Source organism: Orcinus orca, chromosome 20, assembly GCF_937001465.1.
Source record: "Orcinus orca chromosome 20, mOrcOrc1.1, whole genome shotgun sequence".
Lineage (NCBI taxonomy): Eukaryota > Metazoa > Chordata > Mammalia > Artiodactyla > Delphinidae > Orcinus > Orcinus orca.
The window spans coordinates 47,264,281-47,280,920 of record NC_064578.1 but is presented as its reverse complement, the minus strand read 5'-3'; the positions used below and the strand labels follow the sequence as shown (position 1 = coordinate 47,280,920).

The window sequence follows — 16,640 nt, the reverse complement described above, 5'->3', positions numbered from 1 at the left end:
GCTTGTCACTGATGAAGTTGGGACCTGAACCCCATCCTGTCTTCAAAACCTTTGCCCTACTGACAACAAGAACGTCCATTTAAGAGCATCAGTAATAGTAATAATACTTCTCTTCTGTTCAGAGAGGCAATGCAGCTTAGTGCCGAAGAGCACGGATACTGCATCTGGTATTCAAATCCAGCCTCTCCCACTCCCTAGCTCTGCACCTCAGTTTCCTCATCTGTAAAATGGGATCACAACAGTGTTTCCCTACTTCGCAGGGTTAACTGAATCGACTCTCGTAAGTGTGTAGAAGAGTGTTTGTGCATGTCGAGAGTTTGTCATTATCGTTTTGTGTGTGTGAGGTTGTCTGGCCATGAGTGTCAACCTCTGCACACCCTGCACAGAGGCACAGGCTGCTACACCCACCTGGTTGCCAGGAGTGGCACCATCAGGATGGCAGGGGCCACGGCTGGGGAAGACGTCTGTATAGCCCTTCCCCACAGAACCACAACCCGCCACAGCCACACAACCCACAGCCACACAGCTCAGGGGTGCTGCCTTCACCCTGGGAAGCAATCAGGTGATGTAACCACACCACACAGTGTGTTGGGAAGTTTATTGCTTAAGGCTCTAAAGCCAGATTCCTTTGGGTCCAAATCTTGGCTTGGATATTATTTGCTGTGTGATTTACAGTGAGTGTCTTAACCTCCCTGGGTCTCAGTTCCTGTCTCTGGAAAATGGGCTTCCAAGAGTCCCTCCCTGTCAAGGTGCGAGGTTTAAAGAAATGATGCACGTGAACTGGCTTGCCATCCTGTCAACAGCTAACATTTTCTGAGTGCCAGCTGTGTCCCAAGCACCTTGCCAAGCACATTCCTGGATGAGCAAATTGCCTTCTTACCACCACCCTATGGGGTCAATTTCTTTTTTCATTCCCATTTTACAGATGAGGAAACAGAGGCCCAGATTCAGCAGCTTGCCCAAAGTCACACAGCCCCCATGTGGGGAGACAACAGCATTGCAAGGCCTGGGGAGGAAATGAGCAGATGGTGGGTAGCAGGATGGGGGGAGTAGGTCTCCATGCCTGATCTCTGACCCACAGTGACTGACCAGAAGGGGAACCTCTTCTGGGACAAAGGGGACGTGGGTGCAGACAGTCAGGCTCCCCCTGCCCACTCCACTTCTCTTTTCCCTGGGACGGCTGTGACCTCCCACTTGAACCCTTAGCCCAGGCACAGCAGGAAGTGAGACCTGGAGAGGGAAGAGGGCACACTTCTGCTTTCTTGGGGACACTGGATGGATGTGGGTTGTGGGTACAGTCGGTGCCTGACCTGGCATTTGAGGTCTTCCCAAATCAGCCTGGCCTCTGGGATTGAAATGGTTTTATCCTTTCTAGCCATTGGGGAAGGCAGGTCACTTCCCCTCTCTGGGCCTCCGTTTCTTATCTGGAAAATGGGAAGATGAACAGCCACTCCTTTCTGGGGTTAAAATGTCAATTCAATGTGAGGTTGTCTCCAGGGCCAGAGTCTTTCTTATAAGAAAGGCAGCTCCCGTTCAATCAAACACTGGCTCTAAATGGTCTTTAGGAGGTCAGGAGTGCCCTTTGGGTTTGGCGAGACAAGGGTTCGAATCCCACATCTGCCACTTCCTGTCTGTGACTTTGGGCAAGTTGCTTAACTACCCTGAGCCTTAGTTACTTCATCTGGAAAATGAGTGTATCCATAGACCCAACTCCACAAACACTTGAGAGGCTGTGTGAAAAGCTGTAACGCAAGGCGCAGCACATAGGTGACATTCAATAAAAGTTGGTCATTTTCCATTATTGTCATCTCCCGTCACAGACACTGTCCCATCCTCACTTAAACTCTCAAATCTCAGAGAACTTCAGGCCAGAACTGGATCTCATATTCAGAGATGTGTGTTGCTTTGTTTTTCTTATTCTAGAGTAGGAACAACTTCAGGGCCGAAGGCTGGGTCTAGCTCATCTCAATTGTTAGGTATTCTTCCAGCAAACATTCCCTAGTCGATGTCTGGCCTTGCGCTGGGCAATAAATAATAGGGACCCAGTGGTGGCTAAACCAGGCCAGCCCTGCCCTCCCAGAGCTCACAGTCCAGGGGGAGACAGACTCACCCCCAGACAGTGACAACCCAGGGTGGTCAGGGCTGGGACAGAAGAAGTACAGGGCTGTGGGTACCCAGTGATGACTCCGGGCCCTGCTGTCTCAGGGCTCCCATTCCAGCTAGAGTCAATATCACTAACACTAAATAAATGAAAACAGCCAATAGTGGTTTTTTTTTTTTTTTTTTTTTGGCAGTGCCACATGGCTTGCGGGATCTTAGTTCCCCAACCAGGGGCTGAACGCACGCCCTCGGCAGTGAAAGCACAGAGTCCTAACCACTGGACCACCAGGGAATTCCCAAAAGCAGCCAATAGTTTATTACACATTTCCAAAGGTCCAGATACTATTTTGTTAATTGCATTCACTCATTGAATCCCCACAGCCAGCCTATCAGGTAGGTACCACCATTATGCCCATTTTATAGATGAGAGAACTGAGACCCAGGGAGGTTGTGTCACCTGCCCAAGCTCATGAGGCCAGCAGCTGGTGGAGTCAGGATTTGAACCCAGGACACCTGGCTTAACCCAAGGCTCTACTGCTTCTCAACACACGAATGGGTGGGAAGGGCTGGTTTCCCAGGGAGAGGATGAGGGCCTGTGGCTGTGGATGGAAGGAGGGCTGAGACGGAGGTGAGGAAAGCCTGAGGTCTCACCTGCAGGGTGCAGTGGGTGAGGGGATAAATGCCACTCAGGCCTGGGGTCCAAGCCACCTCCAGCTCCGTCGGCTGGCTGGTAACCAAGTGGAGGTCGCGGGGCCGCTGGGGGAGCACTGTGGACAGAAGAGGGGAGGAGCTGACCCCTTGCCCAAAGCTCCCCACCCTGCCCTCAACTCCAGCTCTGACCTTTGACCCCAACGCCCCACCCTCTGACACCCAGCTCCCCAGCTCCCTTTCCTGTCACCTGTGATGGTGGCCGTGCGGGATGTGGTGACCCCCTTGGCATTATGGGCTTCACAGGAGAAAGAAGCAGTCTTGTTCAGGCCTGGGGAGTCATAGGAGGGAGGGGTCCAGTCAGAAAGGGGAAGGAGGGGCTCCCGGGCCACGCTGAGCATCCCTTCCACCACGCCCTACCCGACAGGGTCAGTCTGGCACCCAGGGGCACCTGCTTGAAGGGAGATTGTGGGAAAGGGAGATAATACACTGGGAACACAGGTCTCCATCCCCAAACACAAGGCCAGCTAACACCCCACCCCACAGACACCCACACAGACAGAGACACATGCACACGTACACACACAGACATATACACTCAGAACCACATACATAGACGCACACAGGCACACACACTCACACACACGCTTATGCACAGAGATACACATACATACACAGATATACAGATGCACAGGAACACTCATACTCACACACAGACACACCAGACGCACGCACCAGCACACACAGTTATACACACAGATGCACACAGAAACACACACTCACATACAGAAACGCACATACTCGGGGACTTCCCTGGTGGCGCAGTGGTTAAGAATCCGCCTGCCAATGCGGGGGACACGGGTTCCATCCCTGGTCCGGGAAGATCCCACAGGCCGCGGAGCAACTAAGCTCGGGCGCCACATTTACTGAGCCTGTGCTCTAGAGCCCGCGAGCCACAACTACTAAAGCCTGCACGCCATAACTACTGAACCCTGCGCACCTAGAGCCTGTGCTCCGCAACAAGAGAAGCCACCGCAGTGAGAAGCCCGCTCACCGCATCGAAGAGTAGCCCCCACTCGCTGCAACTAGAGAAAGCCTGCGCACAACAATGAAGACCCAACGCAGCCAAAAATAAATAACCAAACAATAAATTAATTAAAAAAAAACACAAGGTAATCAAAAAAAGAAACGCACATACTCACACCTAGACACACAAACACACAGACGTACACACACTCACATATACACACAAGAATAGACACAATCACACTGAGCCTCACAGACACCTGTCTCGAGGCATACACATCTAATAGATACACACTTAAGAAACAGGCCCTCGTGGGGGTGTGGAAATGTAGAGGTGTTTGCTCATTGACAAGCTTCGCTGCTACCAATCCCTCTCCCCCGCACTCACTCACTCTAGCTCCACTGGCCTCCTGATGTTTCTAGAAGGTACTATGCATGCTCCCACCTCGGGAAATCTGCACTTCCGTTCCCTCTGCTTGGAACAGCATTCCCACAGACATCCACGTGGCTCCCTCCTGCCCACCTTCACATTTGTCCCTCAGATTCCACCTTCCAGTTGCCTCTGTCCCCAACCACCTTGTTGAAAATTGGAACCTCCCCTGCACAACTAGCCTCTTCCCTGCTTTACTTTCTCTTTGATTCTTCTCATCACAGCATCCTTTACACAGTCCTACGTATCCTGTTCGCTGTGCGTTGACCCCGCTAGCACGTCATCCCAGGAGGGTAGGGGTTTCTGTCTGTTTTGCCCCCTGCTGTATCCCCCCAGGGGCCTAAGACGGCCTGGCGCACAGTGGGTTCTCCATAAATGTTTGTTGAATGAGTGGATGAATTTACGTACTTGTGAGCACTTCTGGGTGTGTACGTAGCAACGTGAGCACGTGTAATTCCGTGGGTGAGTTCGTGTGTTTTTGCGTGTCTGGGGGTGGATGGCCTCCCCTTTCTCAGTGTGGTGGTGGTGGGAACACAGATACACACACATGCACGCACACAGAGGCACGTACAAGTACACAGACAAACACAAGAGACGCAGACACACAAACACAGAGAGATACACAACACACAGAGCTATACAACATATACAGATTCACACACACGGCAACAGAGACACGCACACCCATAATGTCTGGGTGATAGGATGTAAGGAGGACCAAGTCTTCAGTCTATGTGTGACTGCAGATCTGTATCTGCCTGTGTTTCTCTGCGTGTCTGTGGATGCTATACGCGTGCGTCTCCTGCGTTTGTTCTGCGCTGTGCTGTGTTCCCACCACCACCAGCTACCCGCACACACAAAGTTTCCTTTTCTCAGTTAGCAGAGGGAGAAGGAGGGAAAGGCGGCGAGGCCGGAAGGGGGGTGGGCAGGGAAGTTCCCCAGCTCCGCTGCCCAGGCCGCAGTTCCCAGCCAAGGTCAGGTGCCCGGCCCGCAGCCCCCGCTGCCCCGGGGAGGGACAGGACAGCCCCGGGCGAGCTGCCCGAGGGGGCGGGGAACCTGGGTCCCGTCCAGCCACCTGGCACGTGGGGGTCCGCCAGGGTCACCGCGCGGGAGACCGCGCTGCCCGCCGCCGTTGGAGCCCTGGGGCGGGAGGGGGGTCTGGAGCCCGGTCCAGTTCCGACCGCAGCATTCCTGCCCCCGCGTGAGTCACCGGGGCGCCCCCCCACACCCGGCACTTCCGGCCGGACTGGGATCCCCCTTCCCGGGGCCCCAGCGGCCCGCACCTCGAGGGAGGGGGAGACAGGGGCGAAAGGGCCTAGGACCCCCTCCCCTCCGGCGGGCTCTCCCTCTACGACCAGCTCCAGATGTGCTTTCCAGATGTACCGTCCCTCTCCCCCTCGGCGCCCGGCGCCACCCTCCCCCACCCCAGAGCGCAGTTTGCTTTTTCCGAGGGAATTGGAGGGATGGAAGGAGAGAGGGGGCACGCCCTGAGTCAGATCCAGGGACAGACACACACAAACGGACGAAATTCCTTGAGGCAGCACACACCACGAATTCCTACACACACAGTGAATCACACTTAACATACAGGGGCCTACAGGGCACGTTGCTGGCCCTAAAACAGAAAACTGGTTAACTACACAGGAGGACGCTGTCGCCAACACCGTGTGACACAAAAACATTCCCTATGACTGACATGTATACACAAGGGGCTGACACTGACGCACATACACAAAGAGAGATGCACACACACACAAACACAAACACGCACTCGAACGAGCACACGCTGACTACAAACACCTAGCAGCACAATACACACCTAGGCTGAAGCTGACAGACACACAACCTCCCCGCAGTGCGAGATACACCCACCAAGCAACACACGTACGTTGAGGTTGACGTGGACAAACGGATACACAACAGGACACAAATCAGGTTGATGTTAACTGGCTCACACAGAAACACAGCCAAGCCTTCAAAACACAGCTGGACACACTCAGGTTGCTTCAGACACATTCCTCAAGATGCAGGCTGATACGGAAACACACACTTGCATCGACACACAGGGTTGCTGCAGACACACAAACGTGGAGACGCTGCCTTGTGCATATAGGTGGCACAGACACATATATACACACTGGCTGGTGAGTACCTCAAGTTCATCCACCAAGAGGCAGTCAGGGCTGGGACCGGCATAGCAGGAGAGCAGACAGAAGCAGAAGGGTGTTGTTACTACCTGCTGTGAATCACACACACACACACACACACACACACACACACACACACGTCTATAGGGGTCCATGGGACAGAGTCACATACCAACATGCTCACCCTGTGACATATACACAGATAGCACAGAGCCATCCATACACAGCCACAGGCAGTGGAACCACACCAAGAAACACACCAAGTTGTCCAATGACACATCCTGAGTCCACGAAGAAACAGAAGGTCCCACTAAGACACACTGACACCTAGAGGCACACGCCTGTAAGCTGGCATCGTCTCTATACAGGGAGGTATGGAAAATAGCCACAAGGCACACTGCCGTCCATCACTCTGCCATCTCTCCTCGCACACACATGTGCACTCCACCCTCTCACAGAGAGTCACAGCTGTGAACACACAAACACAAAGAGGGACAGATAGCAGGCCGACACTGGAGTACTTAGTCACACACACCCACACCCACACCCACACACACACACACACTGACAGCCCCTGAGAAGCTTACAGAAACATGCCATAAAGACCCAAACACAGTGGGACAGACACCTAAGGCGACAGTAACATACCTAGTCTCACACACACACACGCACGCACGCACACACACACACACACACACTCTGAGACATACACAGAAGCCAGCCCTCACTAAGGTACACCCTCGTACAAACAGGTAGATGCGCTGAGACACAGATCGAGAGGGACAGGGACACACCCAGACCCCCCACCCCGCCCCACACACAGAGACGCACACAGAGATCCCCACCTGGCAGCTCCCTCACACGCTGATACACACACAGATCCTCTCACACCTGCGTCCCCCATTTCTCCCTCTTCCTGGGATGGGGTGGGGGAACCATCCCCCTCTCCCTCCCCTTTGCCTGGGTCCTGCCAGGCTGACTCAGGCCCCAGAGCTGTGGGCCTGAGTCACCCCTCTGGAGGCCGGCATGCTCACCCCTGCTTCCTCCTACACTCAGGGCCCCCGGAATGCTGGGAATGTGGACACCTCCTTCCACCCTAAGAGACTCTCCGTCAGGAGTCCCCTCCCCATGCCAGCAGATGGAAGCAGCAGGTTGGGGATGCTGGAAGCCGATGCCCTCCAAGGTCCAGCCGCCTCCCTCTGACTGACTCAGCCTCCCCCATCTGTGTTCCTCTGCCTCTCCTTCCTCAGTGAGGGGAACCCCCTGTGCTCAGGGTCCCCCAACTCTGGCTGACCGCTGTGTGACCCTAAACTAGGTCCTGCCTCATCTGTGAGGTGTGGAAGGGGATGGTCACCCTGAGGCTGGGAGGGTTTCTCCTGTCACTCAGACCTGTCGTGTCTCTCTCCATCTTGGGTTACTTCTGTAAGGAGCTAGGGGAGAGGAAGGCCCAGTTGATTCCTGTGCCCTGCTTAGGGTCAAGGGCTGACACAAGGGGCATCAGACCCCCACACACTTGGCCATGGAGCAGCTCAGAGGAAACCCAGGACAAAGAATTCTCTGCAGAGAGGCTGGCATGAATGGAGGGGGGAAAGAGCAGAGAGACGGGGAGACACACAGAGCAACAGAGAGAGATGGAGAACAGAGACAGAAAGAAAACATACAGAGGGAAACGAGATAGATGGGGACAGAAATGCAGAGACAGAGATACTCAGAGACAAAGAGAAAAAACTAGAGGGAGACTCAGAGACAGAGACAGACAGAGAAGGACAGCGGGACGAGCAGACCCTCACACAGAGGCATGAAGGGCTCCCCACTTCCATCCTGTCTGGCCCTCTACACTGAGCTGACCACATCCCTGGACTCACCTGGAACACGGAGTGTGTGCTGGGCACTGTGGTCCACGGTTGCAGCTAGGGAGACAGCATCCTGGAGCCAGAGTAGGTCCACGGGCTCTGGGGGTCCCTGGGCCCGGCAGCTCAGGTTGAAGGGAGTGTTGGCAGCCACAGTCCTGTCCTCAGGCTCCTCCAGGAAGTAAGGCAGACCTGGGCGGGGAGCAGTGGTGAAGGCTGGGGTCCCTCTGAGCCCCCTAGGTGTCTGACTCACCACTAGGATGTTGTAGGGTGCAGGGTCTTTGACCCCTATGTCTGACCCCTCAGGACACCTCTACCCCCAGGAAACATGATCCCAATATCCGACTCTCCCCACCCATGTCTGAGCTCCAGGACATCTGAGCCTCTCATGTCTCTTTTCCAGAATGTCTTACTCCTTCCTGCTCTTCATGCCACCTTATCTATGAGGAAAGTGAGGCCCCTGGGGGGTGAGGTCAGACCCTTGATCTGACCCCCGAATGTCCTGCCTCAACCATGTGTGACCTCAGGACAGCTGACAGACCCAAAGATATCCCCCCCCGCCCAAAACATATAATCTTGTGCAGGCCTGCCCCCAATAATTTATAGACCCCTCCAGCTGCCTGACCCTCCAAGATCTCTGACATTCTTAGGTTGTACATCCCCAGCGCACGCCGTGAATCCTCCAGCACCCTCTGACCCCTCAGGATTCTTGGTCTCCCACGACCTCTGAGCCCAGGGCTCACCCTCCAGCCCGACGTAGCCAGGCTGGGACACGAAGGTCTTTCTGCCCAGGACCACGGCACACTGGTACCATCCAGCGTCTGAGAGCTGCAGGGACGAGATTCTGACAGGGCAAGAGGAGGGACAGAGAGGTTCAGGGTCAAAGCTGCACCCGGGGAGGGGGTCCTCAGAACTGAAAGAGGAGAGTCTGGGCTGGAAACTCGTAAGACCGAATAAGTGGGTACTATTATTAACTCATTTTACAGAAGAGGAAAGTGAAAGCCAGGGTTAGTTATGTCACATGCCCAAAGCCATGCAGCTAGCGAGTGGCCACACTGGGGTCCAACCCAGGTGGGCTCCTGCGAGTGACTCTGCAGCCAGCATGTGGTGGAGGTGGGGACACAGGGGTCAGGAGGGATGCGGGTCGTGTCTGGTTAGCGGAGGCTGGGCACCTGAGTTGGCTGACCACTTTCCAGTCATCCTGCCCGTCTTCGCCCAGGGGCACCTGGGTCTGGGTGCTGTCTGCCAGCTCTAGGACCTGTCCATCCCGAAGCCAGGTCACCTCGGGGGGCTCCCCCTGAACCTGGAGCTCACACCGAAGGGCCCCCATGAGTCCTCGGGCACCAGTGATGTTCCCTGGACTCCCCACAAAGGGGTGCCCCTCAGCCTGTGGGCCTGCAGGGAGATGGGGAAGAATTCACTCAGGAAACCCTGCTCCCCTCCGACTCCTTGGTTCCATCCGTGCCGGCCTGCCTACTGCCAGGACCCCGCCAGGCCCTTAGGCCCACATAGTTGCAGAGTGACCTCAGCAGGGGGTGTGGAGGGTAGAGGCTTTGAGGGGAAGATGGGAGCCTTCCCAGGGGACTGGGGTCCGGCCTCCAGCCTCCGTCCGTTGGGAGTAGGCCCGGGGTCTGGCAGCCTCCCACGCCCTGACTGCCCGGCAGGCCTGCCCTCCCTTAGCGTCTCTAGAGACTTGACAGATTAGGCTGGTGGATGGTGGGGAAGAAAAGGGAATGGGAGGGAGAGGAGAGAGAGAGAAACAGGGAAGGAGAGTCAGAGAGAGGAACCAGAGAAAGTCAGGCAGACAGAGAGGGACAGAAACCCGGAGCGACAGAGGATAAGAGATGGAGAGAGACACCCCAGAGGGGAAAAAGTGGTAGGAGAGACACACAGAGGGAAATGGACAGAAAGAGACAAAAACAGACTGACAGAGACAGTGATAGAGACACTTAGGGCACAGGGAGAGATAAAGACAGAGACTGGAGAGAGAGAGAGAAATGGAGACCCACAGAGATGGTAGGATTGGAGGCAGAGCCCCTGGCCCCAGAGGTGGAACGCGCAGACAAACAGCCCTGGGGTAAGGAGAAGTGGGGGTGACAGTGACAAGGGACTTCCCCTAGGGCTCTGGAGCCTCCTCATCCCGCTGCCTGACTTAGGGCTCCTTTCTGGAAGATTCCTTTCTGGACAGCCCCCAGCTCAGTCCCTCCCCCCAAGGCCCCCAACTCAAGTCCAGCCCCTACCCTTGCCCTCAGCTTCTCCTGTCTGTCTGTCTGTGTCCATCTCTTCCCATCTCTGACCCTCTTAGTTTCTGTTTCTTGCCCTTCTGCTCTCTCAAGAGTCCCTTTTTCCTTCCCTCTCTTGGTCTGTCTCTGTGTATACCCTCCCCCTCTGTTGTCCCAAGAAAACTCCCTGAGCCAGACCAGGACTCCCGACTCACCCCCCTCAAACACCTGCCATCCATCCCTCTCCTTTCCCTCCTCCCCCAGCGCCCCCCATCACTCACCCTTGGGAGCCACGCACCCCCAGTAGCACAGCGCCCAGCACCAGGCCAGCAGGACCCTGCCCATCCTCGGGGCACCACGCAATCAATGTCAAACTTTCCTCAGAAGTTGCTGGGCACCCCGTGGGGGAGGGGGCAGGGCCGGGTTGTGCCCGGCCCTCCCCCCAGCTCCGGGCTCCCCGGATTTGGCACTGCCCGCCTGGCACAGCGGAGCGGGGGGCGCCCTCACCCGGCTCTGCTCAGCGGCGCCTTCCCAGCTCCCCTGCCTCCTTCTCTCCCTCCCAGATTTCGGGCAACGCTTTCCCCGCCCCTGGCTCCCCCCCCCCCCCCCCCCCCCGCCCGCCTCCGCCCACCGGCCGGAGCCCAAGGGGCCACCTGGACTTCAAGGGGTTAACGCGGAGAGAAGAGGACCAGCTCTGTCTTAAAGGGGCCCTGGAGGGAGGCTGAGGAGGGGGAAGGGGGCCCCAGGTGGCTACGCCCCTAATCGTGGGCCAGCGAGGCAGGGAAGCTGTGCGTCTCCCTATCCCGGCTCTGGGCGCTGTCCCTCTGGGCTCTCTCAGTGTCTGGTAAACATTCCTCCAGAACTCCTCTCCCCTCTGCGACGCCCCCCTCCCCTGCCTCCACCCCCAGCCCAGCCCAGCCAGGCACTCCCCCTCTCACTCACAGTTCCTCAGACAAGGACACACACACACACACACACACACTCACACACACACTCACAGATGTCATCCACACACAGAGGCTGGGACAGGAGGAGACACGCAGGGGCACGCCACCGGCTCACACTGAGACAAGCCAGGTCAGGAGCTCCTCCATTCGTGGAGAAACCTCAGAAACCAGAAACGGGAGGACACTGCTGCGTGGGCATCCCTGGGGGAAGACTTGGGGAGACGTGGATCCTCATACAAAAGAGATCCACGTGGGCACGGAAACAGGACATCAGTGGATGGGCACTCACCGGGGTGCCCAAAGACCTGGGTGGGAATCCCGCCTCTACCACTAACCCTGTGACCTTATAAGTGACTGGCCTCCCTGAGCCTCGCTTTGTCCATCTGTAAGGTGGGAACAGCAATAGAACCCACTTAGCAGGCTACGGAGAAGCTGTCCTGGGACAGTGCACGTGCAGTTTTTTGCACGTGGTGACGACAGCTGACAAGGTGCCATTGATTTTTTGCATCTCATCTGTATGTCTCTCTGTGCACTTGCATGGCTGTCTCCCTCTGGTGGATTGTGTATCCTGATCCTTATAGATCCAGGGCCTGTGTGCTGGTTCTCCTGCTTGTCCGTTTACTTCCCACCATGTGTTTTGCACGTGGTGGAGTTTGGGGGGGGGGGGGTCTCTGCAAGCCTGAGTGTCTGTGTAGGAGGGGGCTGGCCACCCATCTCTCCGCTCTTGGCTGTTCTGTTTGTGTATTGGCATCCCTACAGCTCCTTATAAACTCCTCTCCTTTCAGCCTTCCGATGTCTCTCCCACCTGCCTCTTCTCACTCCGAGGAGTCCAGCCCCATCCTTTCCCACCAGGACCCTGCCTTGGCCTCCTCCCTGGCCTCCCCCCAGGCCTCCTTGCCTCCACTCTTACTCCCTCCAACCCATCTCCCATTCATAAGCAGAGGGATGTTTCTGAAACTCAAATCTGACCCTGTCCCCTCCCTGCTTAACCTTGGCTCCCCACTGCCCTCAGGGCGAGCTCCCGGCTCCACAACCTGGCACTCAGGGCTCTTCCCCATCAGCTTTCCTGAGCTGTGTCATTTGTGTCCCATTTCAGTGACAGCCTCAGCATCTATTCTGCCACCCAAGCCCGACCCTCAGGGTCCTCTTGGACAGCCCCCACCCTCAATAAGTTTCCAAGTGCCAAGGAGGATTCGATTTAGCTCCACAAACCTTTCTCCTGCCTGGCCTTGCTGTCCTCCCCATGGTCTCACCCTGGTCCAGCCCCATCTTCTCCCACCTGGACCCCTGCTCTGGCCTCCTCCCTGGTCTCCTGGCCTCCACTCTCTCTCCCTCTAACCTGTCAACAGCAAGAAGAATGTCTCTCAATCCCAAATCAAACCCTTTTCCACCTTTGCCCCAAACCTTCCAAGATAAACCCCGAAACTGCTTGCCTTGACCCCTCATGTCCACCTGGCTCCTTTCTCTTGTTCACAAACTTTAGGGCCTCCTCCTGCAGCTCTGTGCCCCCAACTCCTACACACCCTCAGCCCCATCTCAATTGTCCCTTCTCCTTGGCATCACTGCCTGGTCCTTCCCAGTCAACTCTAGGTCCCCGTGTTGTTCACTCCTAACACTTTGTCCTTTTCTTTGGCTTGGGTTGTCACAATATATTTATTGGTGTGACTGTGTGTCTCATGGTCTGCGGGCTCTGGGAGTGTAGGCACTGGGTATATCTTTGGTACCACTGTGTCTGCACCACCATGTAAAAGACCTTTCTTAAAGGGGCCAATTAATTATTGTGGCATTTTGGGGGGACGCAAATATGTGCAAAGATCTGCCCACTTGTTTGAATACGCTGGGTGGTCCTACACACCTAGGACATGGTGGACCCAGCTGTGTGCGTGGCCAACTTGAATCTGTGTTCGTTCTTTCAAGAACTATTTGCTGAGTATCAAATATGTGTTTGCAATTGGCTTTCAAATGCATTTTATTTATTTTTTTTTTTATACATAGTATTTTTATTTTATTTTTTATTTTATTATGGTCCCGCTGTGCGGCATGTGGGATCTTAATTCCCCCACCAGGGATGGAACCATAGCCCTACAGTGGAAGCACGGAGTCTTTTAAACGACTGGACCCCCAGGGAAGTCCCTCAAATGCATTTTAAAAATGAGATGGGGGAATTCCCTGGCGGTCCAGTGGTTAGGACTCGGTGCTTTCATCGCTGAACTGCTGAAGGTGCAGGTTCCGATCCCTGGTCGGGGAACTAAGATCCCGAAAGTCGTGAGGCGCGGCCAAAAAAAAAAGGTGAGATGGACAGGTGGATAGAAATGTTCCCTGTGCCAGAGGCGGGGATTCCACAGTGAGCAAGACTGCCCTCATGGAGCTCATATTCCAAGTGGAAGAGGGAGAAAAGCCAGAGAAATATTTATCAGATTGCAACACGGGAAGTGAAGAAAAATAGTTGGGGAAGGGATATCAAGGGGAGCGGGGGCAGTGCCATTTTAGAGAAAGTAGTCAGGGAAGTGCTCTCTGAGGTTATGATCAAGTTCTGAAGTAAATTAGCAAGTGAGTCATATAGGAAAGGGCATTCCAGGCAGAGGGAACAGCCAGTGCAAAGGCCTGGGGGCAGGCCTGCAGGGAACTTCAAGGAGAAGACCCGTGTGGCTGGAATGGATGGGGGTCAGGGAGTAGGTGAGATCAGGGAGGGCATTGGCCTGGGGAGGAGGACTTTGGCTTTTATTCTAAATATGACAGAATGCACTAAGGGGCTATTCCCCCCACCCAGCTTTACTGAGGGATAATTGGTCAAAATGTATAAATTTAATGGGGAATTCCCCGGCGGTCCAGTGGTTAGGACTTGGCCCTTTCACTGCTGAGGGCCCAGGTTCGATCCCTGGTTGGGGAACTGGGGAACTAAGATCCCACAAGCCATGCAGCGTGGCAAAGTAAATAAATAAATAGATAGATAAATAAATAAATAATAAATTTAAGGTGTACACCATGATTTACTACATGTATATATTGCAAAGGGATTACCACAATAAAGTTAATTAACCCATCCATTACCTCACATAGTTACCATTTTTTGGCGTGTATAGTGAGAACATTTAAGATCTACTCTCTTAGTAAATTTCAAGTATACAGTACAGTATTAGCTATAGTCACCATGCTGTACATTAGGTCCCCAGAACTTATTCATCTTGTAACTGAAGATCTGTACCCTTTGATCAACATCTCCCCATTTCTCCCCCACCCCCAGCCTCTGGCAACAACAATTCTTTTACTTAATTAGGTAATTATTAATTAATTTTTATTGCGAGACAATTGACCTATAACACTATATTAGTTTCCGATGTACACAGTGATCCTATATTTGTATATGTTGTGAAATGATCACCACAGTAAGTCTACTTAACATCCATCACTACGCAGTTACAATTTTTTTTCGTTATGAAACTTTTAAGATTTACTCTCTTAGCAACTTTCAAATGTATAATACAGTTTTATTAATTACAGTCACCATGCTACATGACATCTCTCTGTTTCTATGAATTCAGCTTTTTTAGATTCCACATATAAGTGAGATCATACAGTATTTGTCTTTCTCTGTCTGACTTAGGATAATGACTTCAAGGTCCATCCATGTTTGTCACAAATGGCAGGGTTTCCTTTTTTTTATGGCTGAATAATATTCTGTTATATATCTATATCACATTTTCTTTTTTTTTAATTTTTTTTTTTTTAAAATTTTGGCTGCGTTGGGTCTTCGTTGCTGCACGTGGGCTTTCCCTAGTTGCGGCAAGCGGGGGCTACTCTTTGTTGTGGTGCACGGGCTTCTCCTTGCAGTGGCTTCTCTTGTTGGGCGGAGCATGGGCACGTGGGCTTCAGTAGCTGAGGCTCGTGGGCTCTAGAGCGCAGGCTCAGTAGTTGTGGCACACAGGCTTAGCTGCTCCATGGCATGTGGGATCCTCCCGGACCAGGGCTTGAACCCATGTCACCTGCGTTGGCAGGCAGATTCCTAACCACTGTACCACCAGGGAAGCCTGTCACATTTTCTTTATCCACTCATCTGCTGACACTTAGATTGCTTCTGTATCTTGGCTATCATGAATAATGCTGCCATGGACACAGGGGTGCAGATATCTCTTTTGGGATACTGATTTTGTTTCCTTTGGATATATACCAAGAAGACGGACTGCTGTATCCTATGACAATTCTATTTTTAATTTTTTGAGGAACCTCCATATTGTTTTCCATAGTGGCTGCACCAATTTACATTCCCACCAATGGTGCACAAGGGTTCCCCACTGGGGGGCAGAGCAGGGGAGAGACCTGATTTGATTTGGGATTTTTTTGTTTTTTTTTTGTGGTACGCGGGCCTCTCACTGTTGTGGCCTCTCCCGTTGTGGAGCACAGGCTCCGGACGTGCAGGCTCAGCGGCCATGGCTCACTGGCCTAGCCGCTCCGTGGCATGTGGGATCTTCCTGGACCGTGGCACGAACCTGTGTCCCCTGCATCGGCAGGTGGACTCTCAACCACTGCGCCACCAGGGAAGCCCTGATTTGGTTTTAAAGGCCAGTAAGTGAAAAGTTGATGGGAAGCTTTCTAACAGAGGGATCAGGACCTGGACACACTATATGGGAACATTTATTATTGAGATATGATGTGCCTGGAAGGGGCCCAGCCCACCCAGTGAGGAGCTCTTGGGCCAGAATGAGCCCAAATCTGATCTAACTTCCAGTTTACAGAGAATTCCTGGCAATGGAAAGACATCTTGAGTAGCACCCCAAAGATGCCATCAGCCAAATCTGGGATGTGAAAAATGACACAGGGCAAATGACCTGTGTGACTAGTTTCTTGAAGAAATTAGTGGCATTACCAAAGGGGAAAGGCGGAGAGGGATAAATTAGCAGTTTGGACTTAAAATATACACCCTACTATATATAAAATAGATAACCAGCAAGGACCTACTGTATAGCACCGGGAACTACTCAATATCTTGTAATAACCTATAATGGAAGAGAATATAAAAAAAAGAATTATATATATTTATGTATATGTATAATTGAATCCCTGTGCTGTACATCTGAAACTAACACAACATTGTAAATCAACTATATTTCAACCAAAATTAAAAAAATAAGTGGCATAAAAAAGGTTGGGAATGGTTACAGCTTTAGAAGACCTAAGCATCCAAATGAGGCACTGAATGATGAGCCTTTGGATGTAGATTTGAACAAACACGCCTAGGAAGTACATTTCTGCAACCGTCAGGGAAACGTGAA

General features: G+C 53.4%; 1 protein-coding gene across 3 annotated transcripts in view; it reads right to left on the bottom strand.

Moving 5' to 3' along the window:
• The window catches only part of AXL (AXL receptor tyrosine kinase), a 30,677-nt gene extending 19,377 nt beyond the window's left edge, over positions 1-11,300 (bottom strand). For 2 of the 3 annotated variants that reach the window (XM_004271256.4, XM_033430905.2), the window contains exons 1-6: positions 10,705-11,300; positions 9,374-9,596; positions 8,945-9,045; positions 8,217-8,393; positions 2,999-3,079; positions 2,752-2,867 (exon numbers count right to left, since the gene is read on the bottom strand). In XM_004271256.4, the coding sequence (XP_004271304.1) occupies positions 2,752-2,867; positions 2,999-3,079; positions 8,217-8,393; positions 8,945-9,045; positions 9,374-9,596; positions 10,705-10,768 (762 nt within the window). In that variant the 5' untranslated portion in view covers positions 10,769-11,300. The remainder of the gene's footprint in view (positions 1-2,751; positions 2,868-2,998; positions 3,080-8,216; positions 8,394-8,944; positions 9,046-9,373; positions 9,597-10,704) is intronic. The other variant, XM_033430906.2, reaches the window with a different exon arrangement.
• Positions 11,301-16,640: the final 5,340 nt, after the last annotated feature.